Source organism: Syzygium oleosum, unplaced genomic scaffold (assembly GCF_021117445.2).
Source record: "Syzygium oleosum isolate NSW1041296 unplaced genomic scaffold, Sole_v2.1 Sole_v2.25, whole genome shotgun sequence".
NCBI lineage: Eukaryota > Viridiplantae > Streptophyta > Magnoliopsida > Myrtales > Myrtaceae > Syzygium > Syzygium oleosum.
Window position 1 is genome coordinate 5,397,256 of NW_026607509.1, and position 17,300 is coordinate 5,414,555.

Below are 17,300 nucleotides of genomic sequence, written 5' to 3' on the forward strand. Positions count from 1 at the left end.
ACTTAACCCATAACTTTTGGTAATCACACAACGAACTCACTGCATTAGACATTACCATCTAAAATACCATGCTATAGTGTGAGCTGGCGAAGTGCAGGGTCAAGAGAGTAGTGTAGACAAATAGAGAAAAGGACTCGAAGGTGGTCGTGTAAATTGAGAAACGATCGGACTGATTATATGATAAGACAGAGGTCAAGAAAGAGGAAGAAGAAAAGAACAAAACAGTGCCCCTCCTTTCTGGTAGGTTTCTCGGAGAGGGCAGAAAACACGGGGGACAGAAGAGGCGTGGAGAGATTGGGGTGTTCCTAGCTGGTTGGGGAGAAAAAAAAATTAGGGACCGCTGACAACTGGGGGAGGTTCGCACCGATTTAATGTCACTACTTACCACGTTAAACGTTAATTAATTAATAGGTTTTGGACAGTTCGATGCCACGTCCGATAACTATCCTTATTGCCATGCGGCTTACGCGGGGAATGGAGGGCGGAGCAAAAGGCGATCCTCAGCAATCTTCCCTGTCGCCGCGTCCCGTGAGGCGTCAGCCCGGCGTGGACGTGGACCCGACCGTGTCAAAAGTTAGGGGCTTTACTGGCCCCGCTCTCTTGGAGCTTTGACCCGGGGTAGGTCGTTTGCTGAGATCCGAGGTGGCAGCCTCATACATTGCCACGTCACTCTTGGATGTTCTTATCTCCGAAATCTCTAGGATTGAACTTGTTTTCCAGAATGACTCGTTTTATAATGTGGCATTTGGCATTAGTAAAAAGTATATTCGCACAATCCTTATGCGAGTCAAACAGACCATGAAATGCTAAAAAAAAAAAAATACTGACCACGAGAACGTGGACGATTCACAACAGCCTCCGCTTTCATTAGAAAAAAGGGAGAAAGAAAACGTGCAGATGCATTTCAACATGTCTTATCTCTTGCGTGGCTTGCTCTTCTCTAGGAGTGGAGATGCAACCGCACACCGGCCACGTGATGCGTGCTTAGCCGGGGATGCGCCACATTGTCGTCCCTGCTTTGATCCTATCCAAATAATGTCAATGCTTACGATTGCTTCATTTTGAGCTTGGCTGTTGGTTAGAGATGCTCTTTCACCGCGGAAAACGAGAAATTGTAAACAAAAGTTAGGCAGCCGGCTTTGCTGATTCAAGACACGAAGGGGAAGCTTTATCCCAATCTTACTGACATTCTCAGCATTTTCAGCAAACACATTCGCCGAACCGCGTGCGACTAGGATGGAAACTGCCCATGAAATGAATATCGATCATGTAAATATTGAACCGGGCATTCGCGGTTAGTCTATTCAAACAGAGATTCATTTCATCAAACACGAGATGAATGGCTTACAAGAGAAAGTCTGTTCCAAAGTCCGGCCAACAATTAGATTACAGCTCATATATTTCCTCTGAAAGAAACAAAGTATAATTCACAGGTGAGGGGTACCGTAGCTCCAGTAGTTCAAATCACGACCAGAGCGACAAATATGCTATCCCCACTTCCAATGCAAGACCACAATGCTGTTTATCAACAAGATCAGCCCCACTGCAGAATGTGCATCGTCGCAAACTGCTCAGGTCAACACTCCAATAATCACCTTTGCACACAAAGCAAAAAGTCACATTCCGGGGACAGCCTGAAAAATAAATCAAGCAAAAACACTACCTAATGTCCTTGATATGATAAATTTGGAGCAAGAAACAGGGGTAGGAACCAGAATCTGGGATTGCACAGAAATTAGGAGAAAGATTATCCTAGAAAAATCAGTTCAGAACTCTCTTTGGAGCGCAGATAGAGCATGTGGAGACACAGTATGGCAGCCAAAATAAATAGCTTGATCCATTCAAGTATCAGAGAGATTAACATGAACCCAAAAATTCATGAAAGTACTGCTTTCTACAGTTGATCATGGAGGCATGAGTAGATTCCATCCAAGTCCGAAGGCATTAAAAACATCCAACACAGTATACAGCTAGAACTTCCGTGCATATATAGAAAGGAAAATTTCAGCATCATCAACTAGACCGCATGGTAGTAATTTAGACAGTGAAAAAACAGTTCATTCCCTCGAATTTTCCAATGAGAAATATTCAAAGAAATGGAAAAGGCAAAAGTCTAATGGCATGTCAAGGATTTACATCATTCAAAACATTGGGAAAATGTTTTTATGATTAACTGTGATTTTAGGAAAGTAAACTCCTCAAATTCTTTATAGCAGCCCCGTTGGAAAAATTAAGATTAGCCACCTCCGTGACTGGTGGTTCACAATCTAAAGACCTTCTGCTGCAAAAGTCTGTGAGGTACAAAATGACTCTTTTAGGGTGGTAGGATTCCTTTTTAAAGGTGGATTCTTTTTTCCTCAGTTGTATCATGAATTCTACAGCATCTAAAATTGGAGCTATACTTTCTAATGCCAACGGTTATATCTTTCACCATTGAAACTTTGACAATTAAAAACAGCAATAAAATCTGACAAAAAATATTATATAAAGTTGCAGCTTACTTTCGTGAAATGGCAACACTAGAAGGGAAAAAGGGGGCCATTTTTTACCCCAAAACCGCTGCCGCCAAGCCTTCTCACACTAAGTGGGGTACGACACAGATCGGCTTATGCCATCTCACTTTATCTCTAGCCATATCTTCCAAAAAACACCACCACCCCCCCCCACAAAAAAAGAGGAAAAAAAATCCAATACTTGCATGCTCTTATGGTCAGGAATGTGGGGATCCAGATGCTATTAAGGCTATTCGAAACTATACTGTTTAAGTTAAGAAATTGCCAGTCATGGAACCTTGAATAAAAGTGACATGATTGTCTCCTAGAAAGTGCTTCATCAAATATTCATTGCCATAATGACACATTTCTTTGACAGGCCAGACAATTGAGGACATCTAGCTGAAAAGTGACATGAATTTGAATCCATACGAACAAATCAACTGCTGGCCAAAGAAAACTAACAATCGAGTGGACGTTACAGAACTAACAAACACATTCAATTCCCCGTATTTGCTATTCTCAATGATGGTCAACTGAAACCTACTGGACTGTGCAGAGGAACACCTGCTGTTGCAGCTAACAATCATCCCGTGCAAAATCATAAAAGTGAACAGATAAAGGACAAATATGTCTTACTTCAGATTTTTTATAAAAATACTATGCACAAAGCATACAATCATCCAATAGATGGATCATAATTTCAGCTCAACAAAAGGAGTATGGCCGTCGAGAAGATGCAATTTCACTATATTTAAAGAAGCAGTGCAATAAACAATAAGCCCAGTGGGCGCTACACTGGGAAGTTCTAGAGGAAAGCTTAAATCACAAGGAGGTGACGTAAATTTGATGGTCACTGTTTAACTAAACTCTGAAAGGTAAAAATGAACACTCCGATGTGAATACCTCAATAAGTGCCCACCCTTCTCTTAAAATCTATTCAAGTCTAACCTTCCTTCCTGCATATATGATACCACATGCATCAGCATTCAAAGCATTCAATGTTTGAAGATTCAAGTGGGGAAAAATGCATAAACTGCTAAGCTAGAGGCTGAGAAGCACGGGTGCATACTTTCTCTTCCTCCGGTCAACTGCAGAGTTCCTCATGTCATTTTTGGCAAGAGATGATCCAGGCAGAACTCCGTACTGCATGGGAGAAAGGGCTGGAGGGGGAGGAGCAGTAGCTGCAATTGTAGCTGACATGGGAGGTGTAGGTGCCTGTGGTGGAGCTGGAGCAGGGGTTACAGCCGGAGGTTCCGGAAGAGGCCTAGGCGTTATGTGCTTCAAACGGTTATTTCTATAGTTTTTCCAGAAAAAGAATTGCTGCCGATGTGCCAATTCCTGAGTACGTTAAGCGAGCCAGAATAAGTCAGAACACCATCAAACATGGTAAGATTTTCATATACACCTCCCTTTACAGTTATCAATTCGCCCGATAAGTACATGACATATTGTAAAGGATTAGAAAGGGACAGTGAAAGTAAACCAATGTTATGTAGCATGTAGCAGATGCGATTGAGATCTTATGTTTTTCTTTTTTCCTCGACGGTTTGCATTGCCGCTGATATAGGTTTAATATTAAAAATATACAGAATTATGCATACATAAATGCTTGTGCGCTTTATTCAAATGAACTGTCACCGAAATGAGAAGTATCACAAACCTTGTTGCCAGGGTGCGCCATCGCATTGCGGAAGTTCGCATTCTGGAGAAGTTCCAGAAAGAATAAGCAATGGGGGTACCTGAGAAAATCATCGACAATCAATTCGCCAACACAGTCCATGAAACTAGCAAACAGCCTCTCTCTCTCTCTCTCTCTCTCTCTCTCTCTCTCTCTCTCTCTCTCTCTCTCTTAAGCTCACATTATAAACTTGATGTACTCGGGGCGTTGCCAGTACTGAAGATACTTCAGGTAACCAATAAAAGCCTCGTCTTCAAAGTATCGATTCTGAGCCAAATCTGCAAATTTCCAAAACCCTAGTCAAAAGCGTGATTCGGCCGCCCAAAAAACCCAGATTGCACAAGGACCAAGCAGCTAAGGAGAAGTGGAAAAAATCGAGCCTTGAAGGAAAAGCAGCCGGAGCACCATTACATACAGTGGATATAGGTGGGGTTGGCCAGACACTGCACGAATTCGAGCTCGAGCAAAAACCGCCGTCGCCCATCGCCTTGCTCCTTGAACACGTTCTTGGGTCTGCAAAATCAAATCGAGAAAAGGTTCAGTCTTTGCTCTTCTGTTGTTGTCTCCACGAGAGCACGAGATCGTCGTCCCTCGAGAGATCAGAGACGAGGAAGAATCGTCATGGCTTACGACGATGGAGAAGCGGGTGAGGAATCGTCACCGCTCTTGAGGGAAGCCATCGGAGCGAACACGCCTGAGCAGCGAAAGATGAACGAGAGGAACGATTTTGCAGGGTTGTATAGGGGTCGGGTCGGTTCGGGCCGGGTCTTGGGGGTGGCTTTTGTCGGGTAATGAAGAACGGTTCAGTTCAGGCCCATGTGGGCCCAATACTTTTTCCTGCTTTTATTTCGCATTTTCTTTGAGGGGTAAATGATTTTATTTTCCCATGACCTGCGAACTCATCTTAAATAAGTAAACCTAAACCTTAAAATCCTAGATAAATACAGTAAATAGAGCCGTGTAATTAATTTTTTTTTAAATGGAAAGGCATGATAGATATATCCACTCTTTTCACTCGTACATTGGATTTTAACATTTTACAATTATATATATATGTGTTCACGTGATAAATAATATCGAAAACATTCATTTTTTGAATGTTAAAAGTAATGTATGGGCGAAATTATTTCAACTCCCTATATGACTAAATTCATCCCATTTTGCATTCAAAATACAAAATTATTCTTAATCCTTCAATTGTAATTTAAAGTGGTGTCCCCAAATTTATTTGCTTTCCTTCTTTTTTTTGGTTAAGAAATTTATTTGTGAGAGTTTTATTCTCTTAGTGTGTCATTGTCTATGTTAATTAGCACAAGTGATGACACTTTGCTAATTGTCGATTTCTCCTATGTACCACCTGGTCCCTCTGTTCCGGGATAAGTCCCTCAAGTTGGGTGTCCCTTCAGTCATTCCAGTCTCACCAGTGCATATGGGAGTTGTACACGATGGTTTTGCAGAAGAAAGAGCAGGATCAATCAGCAACTTCACAGAAGGACAAAATGCTTCATAAACAATGCTCATTGCGAGGGAGTGGATACAAGTGATTCCCACTGCCTAGGACTTGTCAATATACTGTGCCCAAAGTGTCTTGGATCTTGACACAGAAGCCGCTCGAACCGTCTTCATCCTCATCCTCATCAACCTCTATCGGAAGAACAGGAATGCACAACATGAAGGGCTTAGTCTTTTGGAATCACTGATTCCCAAGACACACGACTGACCAGATTAGTTCTATTCTATGTATTCAGTTCTCTTTGTTTGGGGTACAATAATAGGTCCCTGAGGGAATGCTCAGATGACATGGCTTTGTCTACTCAAAGAACAGCTCATAGATGAGATATTCTCAGTTTGAGAGGTGTAGAAGCAGCATGTGCATCATCACTGCTAAATTAGAGACCAAAACACAGTAAACAAGCACCGTCTCAAGCAAGAATTGCAACCATGAATTCAACCCAAAATTTAACGACAAAATCCATAGCCCGGGAAACCAAAATCAAGAGTAAGAAGAGGGCTCAGATGGTTTTTGCTCACTCCGCGAAGAGATTCCGACGAAACCTCTTCTCGTAAGTCAGAGGTGTAGAAGCAAAAGCTCATCATCGCCCCCATCATCCATTCAATTCCCACTTGCCCAATACTTCCACTGAAAGTAACGGAAAAACATTCCACAAAGCACCATAATCTTTAAAAACAATGGTTAAGGATAAAAACTGCTAAAGTGCTAACCTAACAACCTAAGATTTCAGTGAATCGAAGAATGGCTTCAAAACCATTCATTCTTTAAGGTCTATCATCAGCAATGCCTCAAAACATCACAATCAAAATCCCAGGAAGTAAAATTCGCTCGCACCCGAACAATTCGCATGACCACCCTCCATCCATCATCATACGGACAACAGCGAAACAATCCAGCCGACTCTCCATTTAAACTCCTTCTCCATTCTTGCACATCTAACCCCACTTCTCTCTAGAGCCTTCAAGAAATCGACTTGAAGGCTTGATAACGCGCATGGGAAAGCTTGAAGTAAATAATAGCATGTGAAAAACGGAACCTACAGGACAAAGAGGACACCTCTAATCATCTCGCCATCTTTTGTGGAGCTCTTGGGGCGATTTCATTCATCGCAACGACCCTTATCCACATTGGACTCTACTCTGCAAAAGTCAAGTCTCTCTGGTGGGGTGCCATTTATCATCGCCGAAGATGCCGGTCCCTCCTCTTCCAGATTCATCCACGAACTGTTCACCTCCCACGAAAAGCCATGTGTCGGCATGCCACTGGCCTCGTGCGGCACCAATGTCAAGTGATTAACGGCCGATATCAGCGCCGGAGACGTCTACTCCACTCCAGAGACGTTTCACGAAATCAGACTTACAACATGATCAAGAAGGCTGATTCCACTCATTTAGAGTGCACGTGATAACGATTCTGTATCTGAAAACTGATTCTGCTAAAAAATAATTTTTTTTTATTCTGTGTTCGAAAACTGATTATGAGCATTTAAACGCGTTTGGTAACGGTCCAAAATTTCCATTCTTGAAATAGAAAAAGAACAGAAATGCGTTTGATAACGGTACAAAATTTCTTTTTATTAATAATATTTTAAAATATTTTAATATTTGTTTTTTTTTTCCTCCTCCTTCTTGGTCATGGCCGGTGACCGGCCACAGGCCGGGGCCGGCAAGGGCGTCGTAGCCCTCGCCGGCGAGGGTGAGGGCTGGGCCCTCGTGGCTTGGGCGAGCACTGCCCTTGCCGACCTTTTTCAGCTCTCGCTCGAGCCGACGAGGACTGCCCTCGAGGCTTGCGGCCTGGGCGAGGGCGGCCCTCGCTGGATCCGACGAGGGCGACGGCAAAAATCTAGCCCTCGCCGGTGGTCGGCTAGGCAAAAAGAATGAAGAAGAAGAAGAACAGAAAGAACGGGAAAGAAGAAGAAGAAAAAAAAATTTCTTTTTCAATTTTGATTCTTGTTTCCAGAATTAACAAGCTCCTTTTTTTTACTTTTTGATTATGTTTCAAAACTGATTCTGGGAATAATATTTTGCAAATTTATGCCCGGAAACAAAACGTTTACCAAATGGATTTCTATTTCAAAACTGATTCTGAAAACAAAAGAACATAAATTTTCATTGTTTAGTAAGTTGCCAAATGGGCCCTTAAAGTTTCCACTTTGATTTTATAAATGAAATTTCTGCGTCTTTAATCCTATTCGTAAGTGCCGGTGCTCATACTTGTATATAAAATCAGTAAAGACCAATCATGATGAATGTCGCGATCAAACATTACATTTGTTCAATTTAAGGATTTTCTTTTGGACAAGTGCATGTGAAACACATCATCAATTATAGCATTTACTATTTGTAGGACCGATCCCAGCTCAGTGTATGTTTTAGAAGGATCATGACAAGACCCTGACTTTTCTTTTTGATAAGGGGATGATGATAGACCCTTCATTGGAAAGCAAGGATGATGGAAAGAAAGGACGAATAAACCGTAGCAACCCAAGGTCAAAAATAATGAGATAAGTGCACTAAAAGTCCTAGAATTTATCACGAAAATACAATTGAATCTTAAAACTTTCAAAAAGTACAATCAAGTCCTAAAATTTTCAGAAAATACAATCAAGTCTTAAAACTTATTGCGAAAATGCAATTAAATCTTAAAACTTTTAAAAGTGTAATAAAAAGAAAACTTTAATTGAACTAAACTTGACAAGTTTTAAAAATTGATTATATTTTTTGAAAATTTTAAGACTTAATTACACTTTGTAACAAGTTTTAAGACTCGATTATACTTTTTGAAAGTTTTAGGACTTAATTGCACTTTAATGACAAGTTTTAGGACTTCCAATACACTTATTCCCTTTACAATTGTAGCATCACGATTCCTCGAATTATTGCAACCTTCCCACGATAGATAAGCTACTAACACATTGCACAGCTCAAGTAAGGAAGTCGCTCTGGTCCATAAGCAGTAAAGGAATTTCCTTCACTTACATGAAATAAACATTTTCCATCCTCAGAATGCTAAGTAAAAGTAACAAACTATCCATATGGAAATTAGAATGTTCTTCTCTAATGTAAAACAGTCCCTGTTGCTTACTATCTTCCTCTGAAATGTAAATAAACAGTTCCTCCATGGACCACAAATTAGAGAGAAAAATTCAAGGACCTTATCCAGGCAAATCGCCACATGAATTTGGTTCACACAAATAGTACAATAACTGCTACAACTCCAGAGCCCATGGTCGTTGATGCCATCTTAGCCACCCCAAACGAGATCAGTATGGCCTGTACCTCATCGGCCGCCGAAACCTTGGTACCCTCCTGCCCAACAGATAAATTAGTCACTGCATCCAGCAGAAGCATCGTTCTCTTTACGTACCACAGATGTGAAGTTCCTTACCCATAACTATAAGGAGAATAAACTGGAGCACCCGGGACAAATGGCCTCCGAGATCGAAAACCAAACGGATTGGGTCGCCTTCCTCGGTATTGTTTCATTCCAGGAATGTTAGTTCGCTTAGCAGATACCTGTCAATGATTGAAAACACCATCAGTGACCAACCAAATTGATCTTAGTGCAATATTATATCCACGTGATCTATTTCAACTACCTTTAACTGGCGACCATGCAATTCAGATTCATTGAGTAAGAGAGCATTTTGAACAGCATCAATTTCGACAAACTCGACGTAAGCAAATCCTTTGGGCTGACCGAATTTGTCTGTTAAGATTGTAACTCTGTTAACCGTTCCACAGGATTGGAAGTGCTGTTGAACTTCCTCAGGAGTACATGCATAGTCTACCTGAAGACGCAAGGCATAATATACTAATAAGTGCATAGAAAAGTACCAAAGAGTCATCTAGAAATCCATCACACGCATCCAGTTCGGAAGACATCCAGATGTAAAAAAAGACAGAAAAAGGTATATCCTTACAAAAAATTAAATACATTTAATCAATTAATGACAGGGATGGTTCCTTACAAATGAAGCCTACATCTATTATGATGCAAAAGTTTAACATCTCTCACATTCCAAACAACCACAACAATAGAGACAATTCCAGAACCAAAATACTTTTAAGGTCAAAACCTAGCAATTCAACTTTTATCGAGAAAATCGTATAACAACAATTGAGAAGTAACCCATTTATCTTTAAACTAGTCACCAAGGCGGTTAGATATATTCCCTGTCAGTCATAGAAACCTCTCTCCAACAAGTAAAACTGAGTAAGGATAAAAATCTCAACACTTGACAGGACATTTTGTAGCCAAAACCAATGACATGGCAGTGCATAGATAAAAGTAATCAAAGGGCCAAAAGAAAGTACTAGGTTTCCATCTCTGATTTTCTATTTTTCAGCAGTGCCATCACTATAAATATACACTCCTTAAATGAAGAACAAATTTTCATCAGCATTACAATCAATAGGTGGAGCGTTACTAACTTGCGACTGGACACACGATAAATCCAAGAGCATAAATAATATAAAAGAGACGAGACTTGGAAAAGCATTTGTAGATGGTGAACAACTCACATTGCCAACATAAATTGAGCGTGAATCAACCTCCTCCTTCTCAGCCATAGTTGCAGAGGTGCTAGAGGAATCTTCACATACGCCGAAACAAAAGGGTTATGTTCAGAAATACTCCAAAACTTTAATTGATAATGAAAAGGCACATAAAACCAATGGAAATTTATGAATCCGCACAAAAGCAATCATTTCATGGACCATCCTAATCCTGAGGAGATAAAACCACCTAGGACCGCATCAGTTTCAGTAAAGGCATAGATCTTAAATAAGTTGGTGGTGCATTTCCCAGTTCCATAGCTGTATTCCGTATTTATACTTTGCACTAGAAAGCTATGCGGACATGACAGTTTGGTATGGAGGGCATCGAGACTAACGGAGAATTAAACATCTACCATTTCCCTATAAACCGTCTTACTCTCCATTGGTGAATAGCCTTCTGCTTACGAGACTCCACATTTACCACGTAAACATTAGTTCGTGCTAAAAAAGAATATTATGTGGAAAATTTTCAATTTCAGCATCAAAACTTTCACAACTATTGCAAATGGCAGTATCTACAAACTCCAGATGTGTAAAGAACATGAGACTCTTTCACATTCACAAAGATGCACTCGGTGGCTTGATAGTTCCTAAGCTCTATTATTTCCATGTGGCAGAAAAGAGCGAAAACCGTGGCGGAAATGAACCTACTAAATAATAAGTTATGCGCGGGACTTATGACCACCAATTCACCTCCAATCCTGCAACCCTTGAAGGCCTCCCGTAAAGTTAAGTACCATTAATACGAAACGGGACGTGGCCCGTGTTTTTCCCATTTAGTCACGGAGTCAAGCAAACTAGTAAAAACAAAGGCTTTTAAGCAAGTTTACGTAATAAACTATTGATTGAACAACCTACGGAGTCACATTTCGCATGCCTTTGGCATTCTATTAAGGTATAAAACAAGACAAATTTGGCATACGGCATGCTGAACAATTCAGAATTGCAAAAGTGAAAACTTGTCATTAATATTGATTCAATCCAGCTCAAAGCTAATTCAATGCAAAACGGGAACAAGCGATAATAAAAGGAAGGAAAAAGTATCTAAATGGGAGCAGCGTTTCCGACTAATCAAAGCAAACCCGGCATGCTGCAGCACATTTACTCGGTCGGAAACCTTTCTAAGGACTATCAGCGTAGTATAGATACCTTAAAAGCTTTAAAGAATACCTAAAACCTACTTGCTCATTATATTTCTTGTTTCTTGCTCGCGACATGATTATGCAGAAGGCGATGCCAGACTTTAAACAACTAAAATATAATATCGAGTCCAAAAGAACACTTGCATAGCCCAACCCACAAATCGGATACTAGTATCAACAACCTGATGCATAACGAAACAATGGACTTCCAGCGCCACAAAACGAGGCATGGAACAAGCCTATTTCCATAGACACGCACGCACCCGCGCAGGCACATAGAGAGAGATGAAAGAGGGAGGGGGACAAGGGGGGATAAGAAGAGAGAGAGAGAGACCTTGGACAGCTCCCATCTCCTTCTCGACCTTAGCCTGCAACTCGCGTAGAGCGCCAGCCTCTTCGTCGATCTCCTTGAGCCGCTTCTTCATGTCCTCCAACTCCTGAGCCAAGGGGCCAAGAAAATCAAAGTCAATCTGGAGACACAGCCTCTCACACAGAAGAGAGAGAGAGAGAGAGAGAAAGAGAGAGATGGAAGGGGGTTGAATGGAGGGATACCTTGGAGCTGGAATTGGGGGCGGAGTCGTCTTCGTAGTAATCAGCATCGGCACCGGAAGACATGTCGACGTCGCCCTCGATTTCTCCTTCGTCGGGGATTTCGCCGCCGTAATCTTCGTGCTCCTCTGCTTCGTGCTCGCGATCCATCTCCCTCCCTCTCTCCCTAGCTCGGAGTTCTGGGTCTGGTGGCGGTGGTAGTGGCGGTGGTGGCGGTGGTGGTGGAGGGTTTCTCTTAAGCTTAAATGTCCGAGCAGCGAGAGTCAGTGGGGGCTCTTCAAATCCGCGTTCCGCAGCCAAGCCAAATAGCGACTGCGGGATTAGGGATCGAGATGGTCGATTCGTAATTTTCACCGCCCCTCGAGGGCAAATCCGGTCACCCGACCCCCCAGTTTAACAAGAATTCCCTCAATAATAATAATAATAAAAAGAAGAAGAAGAATCCCCTCGGTTTTCCTTTTTAACGGCTTTTTAAAATCGACTTTTCTTAGTTTTTTTTTTCCAGGTGTTATTATAGTTAGCTTATAATTCTCGCGATATATTTCATCGTGTTGCGCCATAGATTCTATGTAGTGAATGTGCTTATAAAATCGATTTATCTTTTTCCATATATATGGAATTTCCATTTTTATAGGAGGGTCCCGTCCTTATAAAGTAAGACGGGAATGTTGTCGAATTAGTAATAATGAAAGGGGATCTTTTCCAAGCACGTCACGATTTGTCCGGCGTTATGTAAGAAAGACCGAAAGAGGTAGGTCTTATAAGAGTCGAGAAAGTTTTTTATAGGACATATATACCATGTAAAAGTGATGATATAACTAATCAATCGCCATTGCTCCCGTGTATGCATGCATATTATTTTTTTATTAGTTGGTACGTCTCACCGTCATGTGATATATCCGACGGAGGCCGAATTCCCTTAAATTTTAGCCCAAATTTTCTTTTAACTTATGCAAGAACACCAATTTAATTCGAATCCCAATTCCGAACCTAACTTTTTTTCCTTCATGAAACGCACCAATTTTCAGTCGGATTCCAAATCTAGCTCTCTCGAGTTTTTGTTTAATGATGATGCCCTTGAAGATGCGACGTGTCATTCCATGTGCACTTGGCAAGTCATATTTGTGTCCATGTGGAAGGATGGCACATGCTCCGAGAGTTTTCCCTGTTCCTGGAAACCGCTGATAGCAAGTTGAAGATTCTATTTTTCTCGGCTTCTAGACGTGCATGGATAAGGCGAATCGCTCGTTCATGCATTGTTTGCCCCTAATTAAGTCATTTCTTTAGTGCATTTCGATTTTTGTCGCCCAAATCCAATCTTGAAAGCTCGCGTTTCCTCCTCTTTCTTGGTTCGAAAATTATCCAAATTCCGGCGGCCGCTCCGGCCACGGCCACAGCCACTCCGTCGTCAAACTCGAATGCTCCCGGTTTATTCGCATGCGACATCTGCATATAGAAAAAAAAAACAAGAAATAAAATGTGCCTTTGTTTGGGTGAGGGAGGAGAAATTCATAATTCTGGAAGAGTTGGGGTTTGAAAGTATATATACTGAATCCAAAAACAATGAAACTGGGAGATCGAAACCTCATGTTTTTCCATGACAGACTTTGCAATGCGGATACAAAAACGAAACCAGAACAAGATCTTTGTGCATTATAAGAAGAGAGAACGTACAGCGGCAGATAATTGGATCTTTTCAACTTGATAGACATGACCTAAAACTAAAAGTTATTACAGCAAAAGATAAGTAGGAAGAAGTATATGAGTCAACGTAGATATAATATGGATATCTTTAGTAATTTACGATTTATTCCGTAGATTTTTTAAATTTTAGGTGGAAAAGACGAATAAAAATTGGACCCAACCCTTACAGTCCTTGGATTTTCCTCAGAAAAACTCAGTTGTATCTAAAAGGAAGAACGTCCGAACTCCATCAGAAGCAGCAAGCATGTTGGATTGAACTTTGGCCGATTCGAAATGATAGTCCCATCATTAGAGCCACGAGTGCTGACATGCGACATGTGCGGACCACTGGAACGCCGCCGTGCCGTTGGTGGAGGAGGAGGAGGAGGGGCTCCTGATGAAACTCTTCCAGTCGCGGAGGACAGTGCTGAGATCGGCGGCTTTGGCTGCGATTGTGCGGCAGCAATTCGCATGGACCGTGATCACGGCCCTTACGTCTTTGCTTTCATTGCAGAACCCGCTGAAATAGTCAGTGTCCCAGTACCTGACAGAGAATCTCAACGTCCGCAACATGCCTTCCTGCTTGATCTGTGTCAACACATCTTGTTCCTTCATTCCTGAGGAAGCATTTCTCCTGGCATACCACTCGTCGAATAGGGCGATGCTCCGGTTGTTGGATCTGACCATGTAGAACCCAGTGTTCATGAAATTGTCCTCAGACCAGGGGTCGCCATTGAATTTGTCGACGCTGATCTGGAGATCCAAGCTCCGGTTTTGGTTCAGCCGAGGGAACGGATCTCTTAGCCACATTACATCGGTGTCCTGCAAAGAATAATCCTAGTTATGAGATTGAATCAACCACGAAGGGATGGAATCTCTAGGTAGAGATTGAGATGAAAGAAACTACTGCATCCTGGCTTACAAAACTTGGATTAACGATATTGAAAGCTCTACTCATCCGTCACGTCTGTTCGATTCTTCTCTGCTATAAGATAAAGATACACGCAAGTTCTACTTCCACTCTTTCTTGATTAATAATGCTTGGCTACTCTTTCTCCACAATTCTAAGTCCACATATTCAATGCGTGTTGCGTGGACTCGAACGAGCAGAATTAGCTAGAATTCGGCAGAATCATGCCCGGATGGTCTTTTTATGGTCCAGAAACTGTGTATGGCTAGAACAAAGCACAGTGCGCTATACTCTAAATCACCAGCATTGTCCACGGAGTGAAGTGCCCATCATGTGGAATTGCGAGTTGTCGTGAAAGAAAAAAATTAAGGATGGCTTGATATAGTTTTTTATTCATCTTCAACTTTCTGACCCTTCTACCACACTTTAATCTACAGTAGCGTGAATTGGAAGTATCATGTCCTGAAATATATCCTATTTAAACTATACATGTGAAGGAAACTGCATTTTCTTTTTCTCTACTACAAAGCAAATAAAAACTGAAACTTCATTTACTTCATGCTTGCCCGGGCAGTGTTGCTTCTGGTGCGGGAAAAAGGTACCGGGGGTTTTTGAGAGGAAGACTATTCCGAGATGGAAAAAATTTCGCATGAAATGGTTGATTCTATCCATGATTTTGGTGCTCGGCTTATTAAAGTACTTCAATACAGAACCTTCAATGAGTAGTTGTTGAGAAAACTGATTAGCTGCTAATAGAAAATTTATCCAGAGAGAATGTGACATGGATTGTCTTCAATTGTCGGATCAAATCAGGAGGGAGAAGGGAAGAAGGCCAAACGGAGACCCATATCCATTTTTCAAGTATATGAACTATTAAGGGTGACATTCTATTTTAGCAAAATTGAGAGATCAAATAACAAGTGATTTAGAATTTAGCAAATCATTCAAGAGCCAACGAAAGTCTTTTGCCGTCATCTTGCTTGACTACTTATCCTTTTTGGTTGAAAACATGATCAAGAAAGATCTTTGGAGACATCACGTTATATAACTGGGCACATGAAGTATGTTCTCTTGATGACAAGTTTTAACTCTAAATTGTTGTTTGCTATCTGAACTAAGTAAATCCACAAATGAATGATGTGAGATATCTTTTGCTCAATAATCGACGTAATATTTTGGAGGGGAGCAAGAATTTTTTCCCAAATAACTCGTTTTTTGAATTCCCACTAACGCAACGAAGCAAAACTCATGTTCACGATGGGGTGAGTGAGGGTCGCATGTACCGTGAATATGAAGTTGTAGCCTCGTTTGAGCACATTTCCAAGGAACTGGGTTCGACTCCACATCATCGTCAGAAAACCTGGGGTCATGTACACCTTCTCTCCATCCAAATCAACTTCTGTTTTGAGTCGGTAACAGTGAAGCCCTAGAAACTTGCACCTCTCAAAGGACGTACCGTCCATGGCTATGATTAATAGGCGGCGGATCAAGGGCCGAGTCCCCTCGCCAAGCCAAAACCCGTCCAGGAACAGATCGAGCATCGACTTGTCGCCCTCGATGTAAGCTTTGTTCACCACTGTTATGATGACTGTCTTGTTGTTTCCCCTTGATGCGTCGGCCAAGACTTTGCCGAGCTCATCTGTGTAACCGCCCACCGGAATATCCCTCTAGTTAACAATATAAAATCCATAGACTCAAAAAATAATATTCATTTGATAACTATCGCGTAGAAAATATGCAAATTATTCGCTTTAAAAGCCTAAATAACGAGAATCGAATGGTATAATTTTTGGAAGTATACTCATCTATTTGTTTGGCTATAAAATACATTTGGCCTCTATGTAGCGGACTCGACTCTAATATAATCTTGACAAAAGATTTTTCAAACTGCAATGCAACCTTTTTGGTCAAGTAGATGAACATACGAGCAAGTGAAAAGAGAATAAAACAAAAGAGAAATGAACAGGAAGAAGAAAATCGACAGATGAAATAGGAAGAGTTATGAATGGTTACTGATATGGAGCGAGGGAGCTGCTGCTCTTGGAATTGCGAGAGAACGGCAGAAGGGGTCCAGTTGACTAGCAAATACAACGTTCCGATGAACAAAGCGCAGAGAAGAGCGCACTGATTTACCCGGTCCTTCAAGAACTCCATGGCTGATCTGATCGTTGCGAGAAAGCTAACCCTAATATCAGTCACCTTTTAATAGCTCCGTCGTACTAGTTGACACATGTTGACTTTGCGTAGAGAGAGAAACTAAGGGGTGTATTTTCTTCATCTTGGATGTGAACTAGAAGCAAAGCCGCATGTATCGGTCCTTCCTTGGAGGCCCCGAACCCGCCTGTCTTGATGTCTCAGTTTCCGTTTGCTTTTCGTAGTTCTCTTCTGTTCTTGTCTAATTTGCTGAACTGGATCTCGAGAAGTTTCTTGAATTTCTAACTGCTTGTTTAGCAGTGAAGATTCAAACCCAAAAAGACAATAAGCAACGTTCTCTATACGATCGGACTTGTCAGCAATATTAGGATATTTAGATATCCTTTTACAGATATTTAAAAAATTTCCTCTGAATTTCTATATCCATTTTAATTATGCATATCAAATTCGATTTCCTTTGATTTCCTCTGTTTAAGCCTATAAATAGGCTTTCCAAGTGCTCTTTTCTATATATCAAGAAATATATTGAAATTCTCCAATTCTTATTTTCTGCTTTACATTTAACTTGACTAGTGCAATATATATAGATTAAATTCGTCAACTCCAACTTATCTCTT

The 17,300-nt window shown here is 41.2% G+C and overlaps 3 protein-coding genes across 5 annotated transcripts; all 3 read right to left on the minus strand.

The window, feature by feature from the left end:
* Positions 1-1,295: 1,295 nt before the first annotated feature.
* On the minus strand, positions 1,296-6,857 carry LOC115687582 (mediator of RNA polymerase II transcription subunit 31). 3 transcript variants are annotated; one of them, XM_056302935.1, is made up of 8 exons: positions 6,727-6,857; positions 4,804-5,817; positions 4,589-4,686; positions 4,355-4,451; positions 4,156-4,234; positions 3,565-3,833; positions 3,399-3,451; positions 1,296-1,595 (listed from the first exon to the last, which is right to left on the minus strand). In XM_056302935.1, the coding sequence occupies exons 2-7, from the start codon at positions 4,851-4,853 to the stop codon at positions 3,439-3,441; spliced, it is 606 nt and encodes a 201-aa protein (XP_056158910.1). In that variant the 5' UTR covers positions 4,854-5,817; positions 6,727-6,857; the 3' UTR covers positions 1,296-1,595; positions 3,399-3,438. The 3 variants fall into 3 exon arrangements, with proteins under 3 accessions (XP_056158910.1, XP_056158912.1, XP_056158911.1); XM_056302937.1 differs by lacking the exon at positions 6,727-6,857 and having other exon boundaries at positions 1,296-1,543; positions 4,804-5,798; XM_056302936.1 differs by lacking the exon at positions 6,727-6,857 and having other exon boundaries at positions 1,296-1,634; positions 4,804-5,798.
* A 1,803-nt stretch (positions 6,858-8,660) lies between these two features.
* Positions 8,661-12,132, minus strand: LOC115687522 (polyadenylate-binding protein 1). The gene is made up of 6 exons (XM_030613122.2): positions 11,940-12,132; positions 11,722-11,824; positions 10,210-10,280; positions 9,285-9,476; positions 9,074-9,201; positions 8,661-8,994 (listed from the first exon to the last, which is right to left on the minus strand). Exons 1-6 carry the CDS (start codon positions 12,084-12,086, stop codon positions 8,949-8,951), a joined length of 687 nt encoding a protein of 228 aa, XP_030468982.1. The 5' UTR covers positions 12,087-12,132; the 3' UTR covers positions 8,661-8,948.
* Positions 12,133-13,928: 1,796 nt separating this feature from the next.
* On the minus strand, positions 13,929-16,683 carry LOC115687548 (uncharacterized protein At1g28695-like). The gene is made up of 3 exons (XM_030613161.1): positions 16,543-16,683; positions 15,813-16,196; positions 13,929-14,441 (listed from the first exon to the last, which is right to left on the minus strand). Exons 1-3 carry the CDS (start codon positions 16,681-16,683, stop codon positions 13,929-13,931), a joined length of 1,038 nt encoding a protein of 345 aa, XP_030469021.1.
* Between the last annotated feature and the right edge of the window lie 617 nt (positions 16,684-17,300).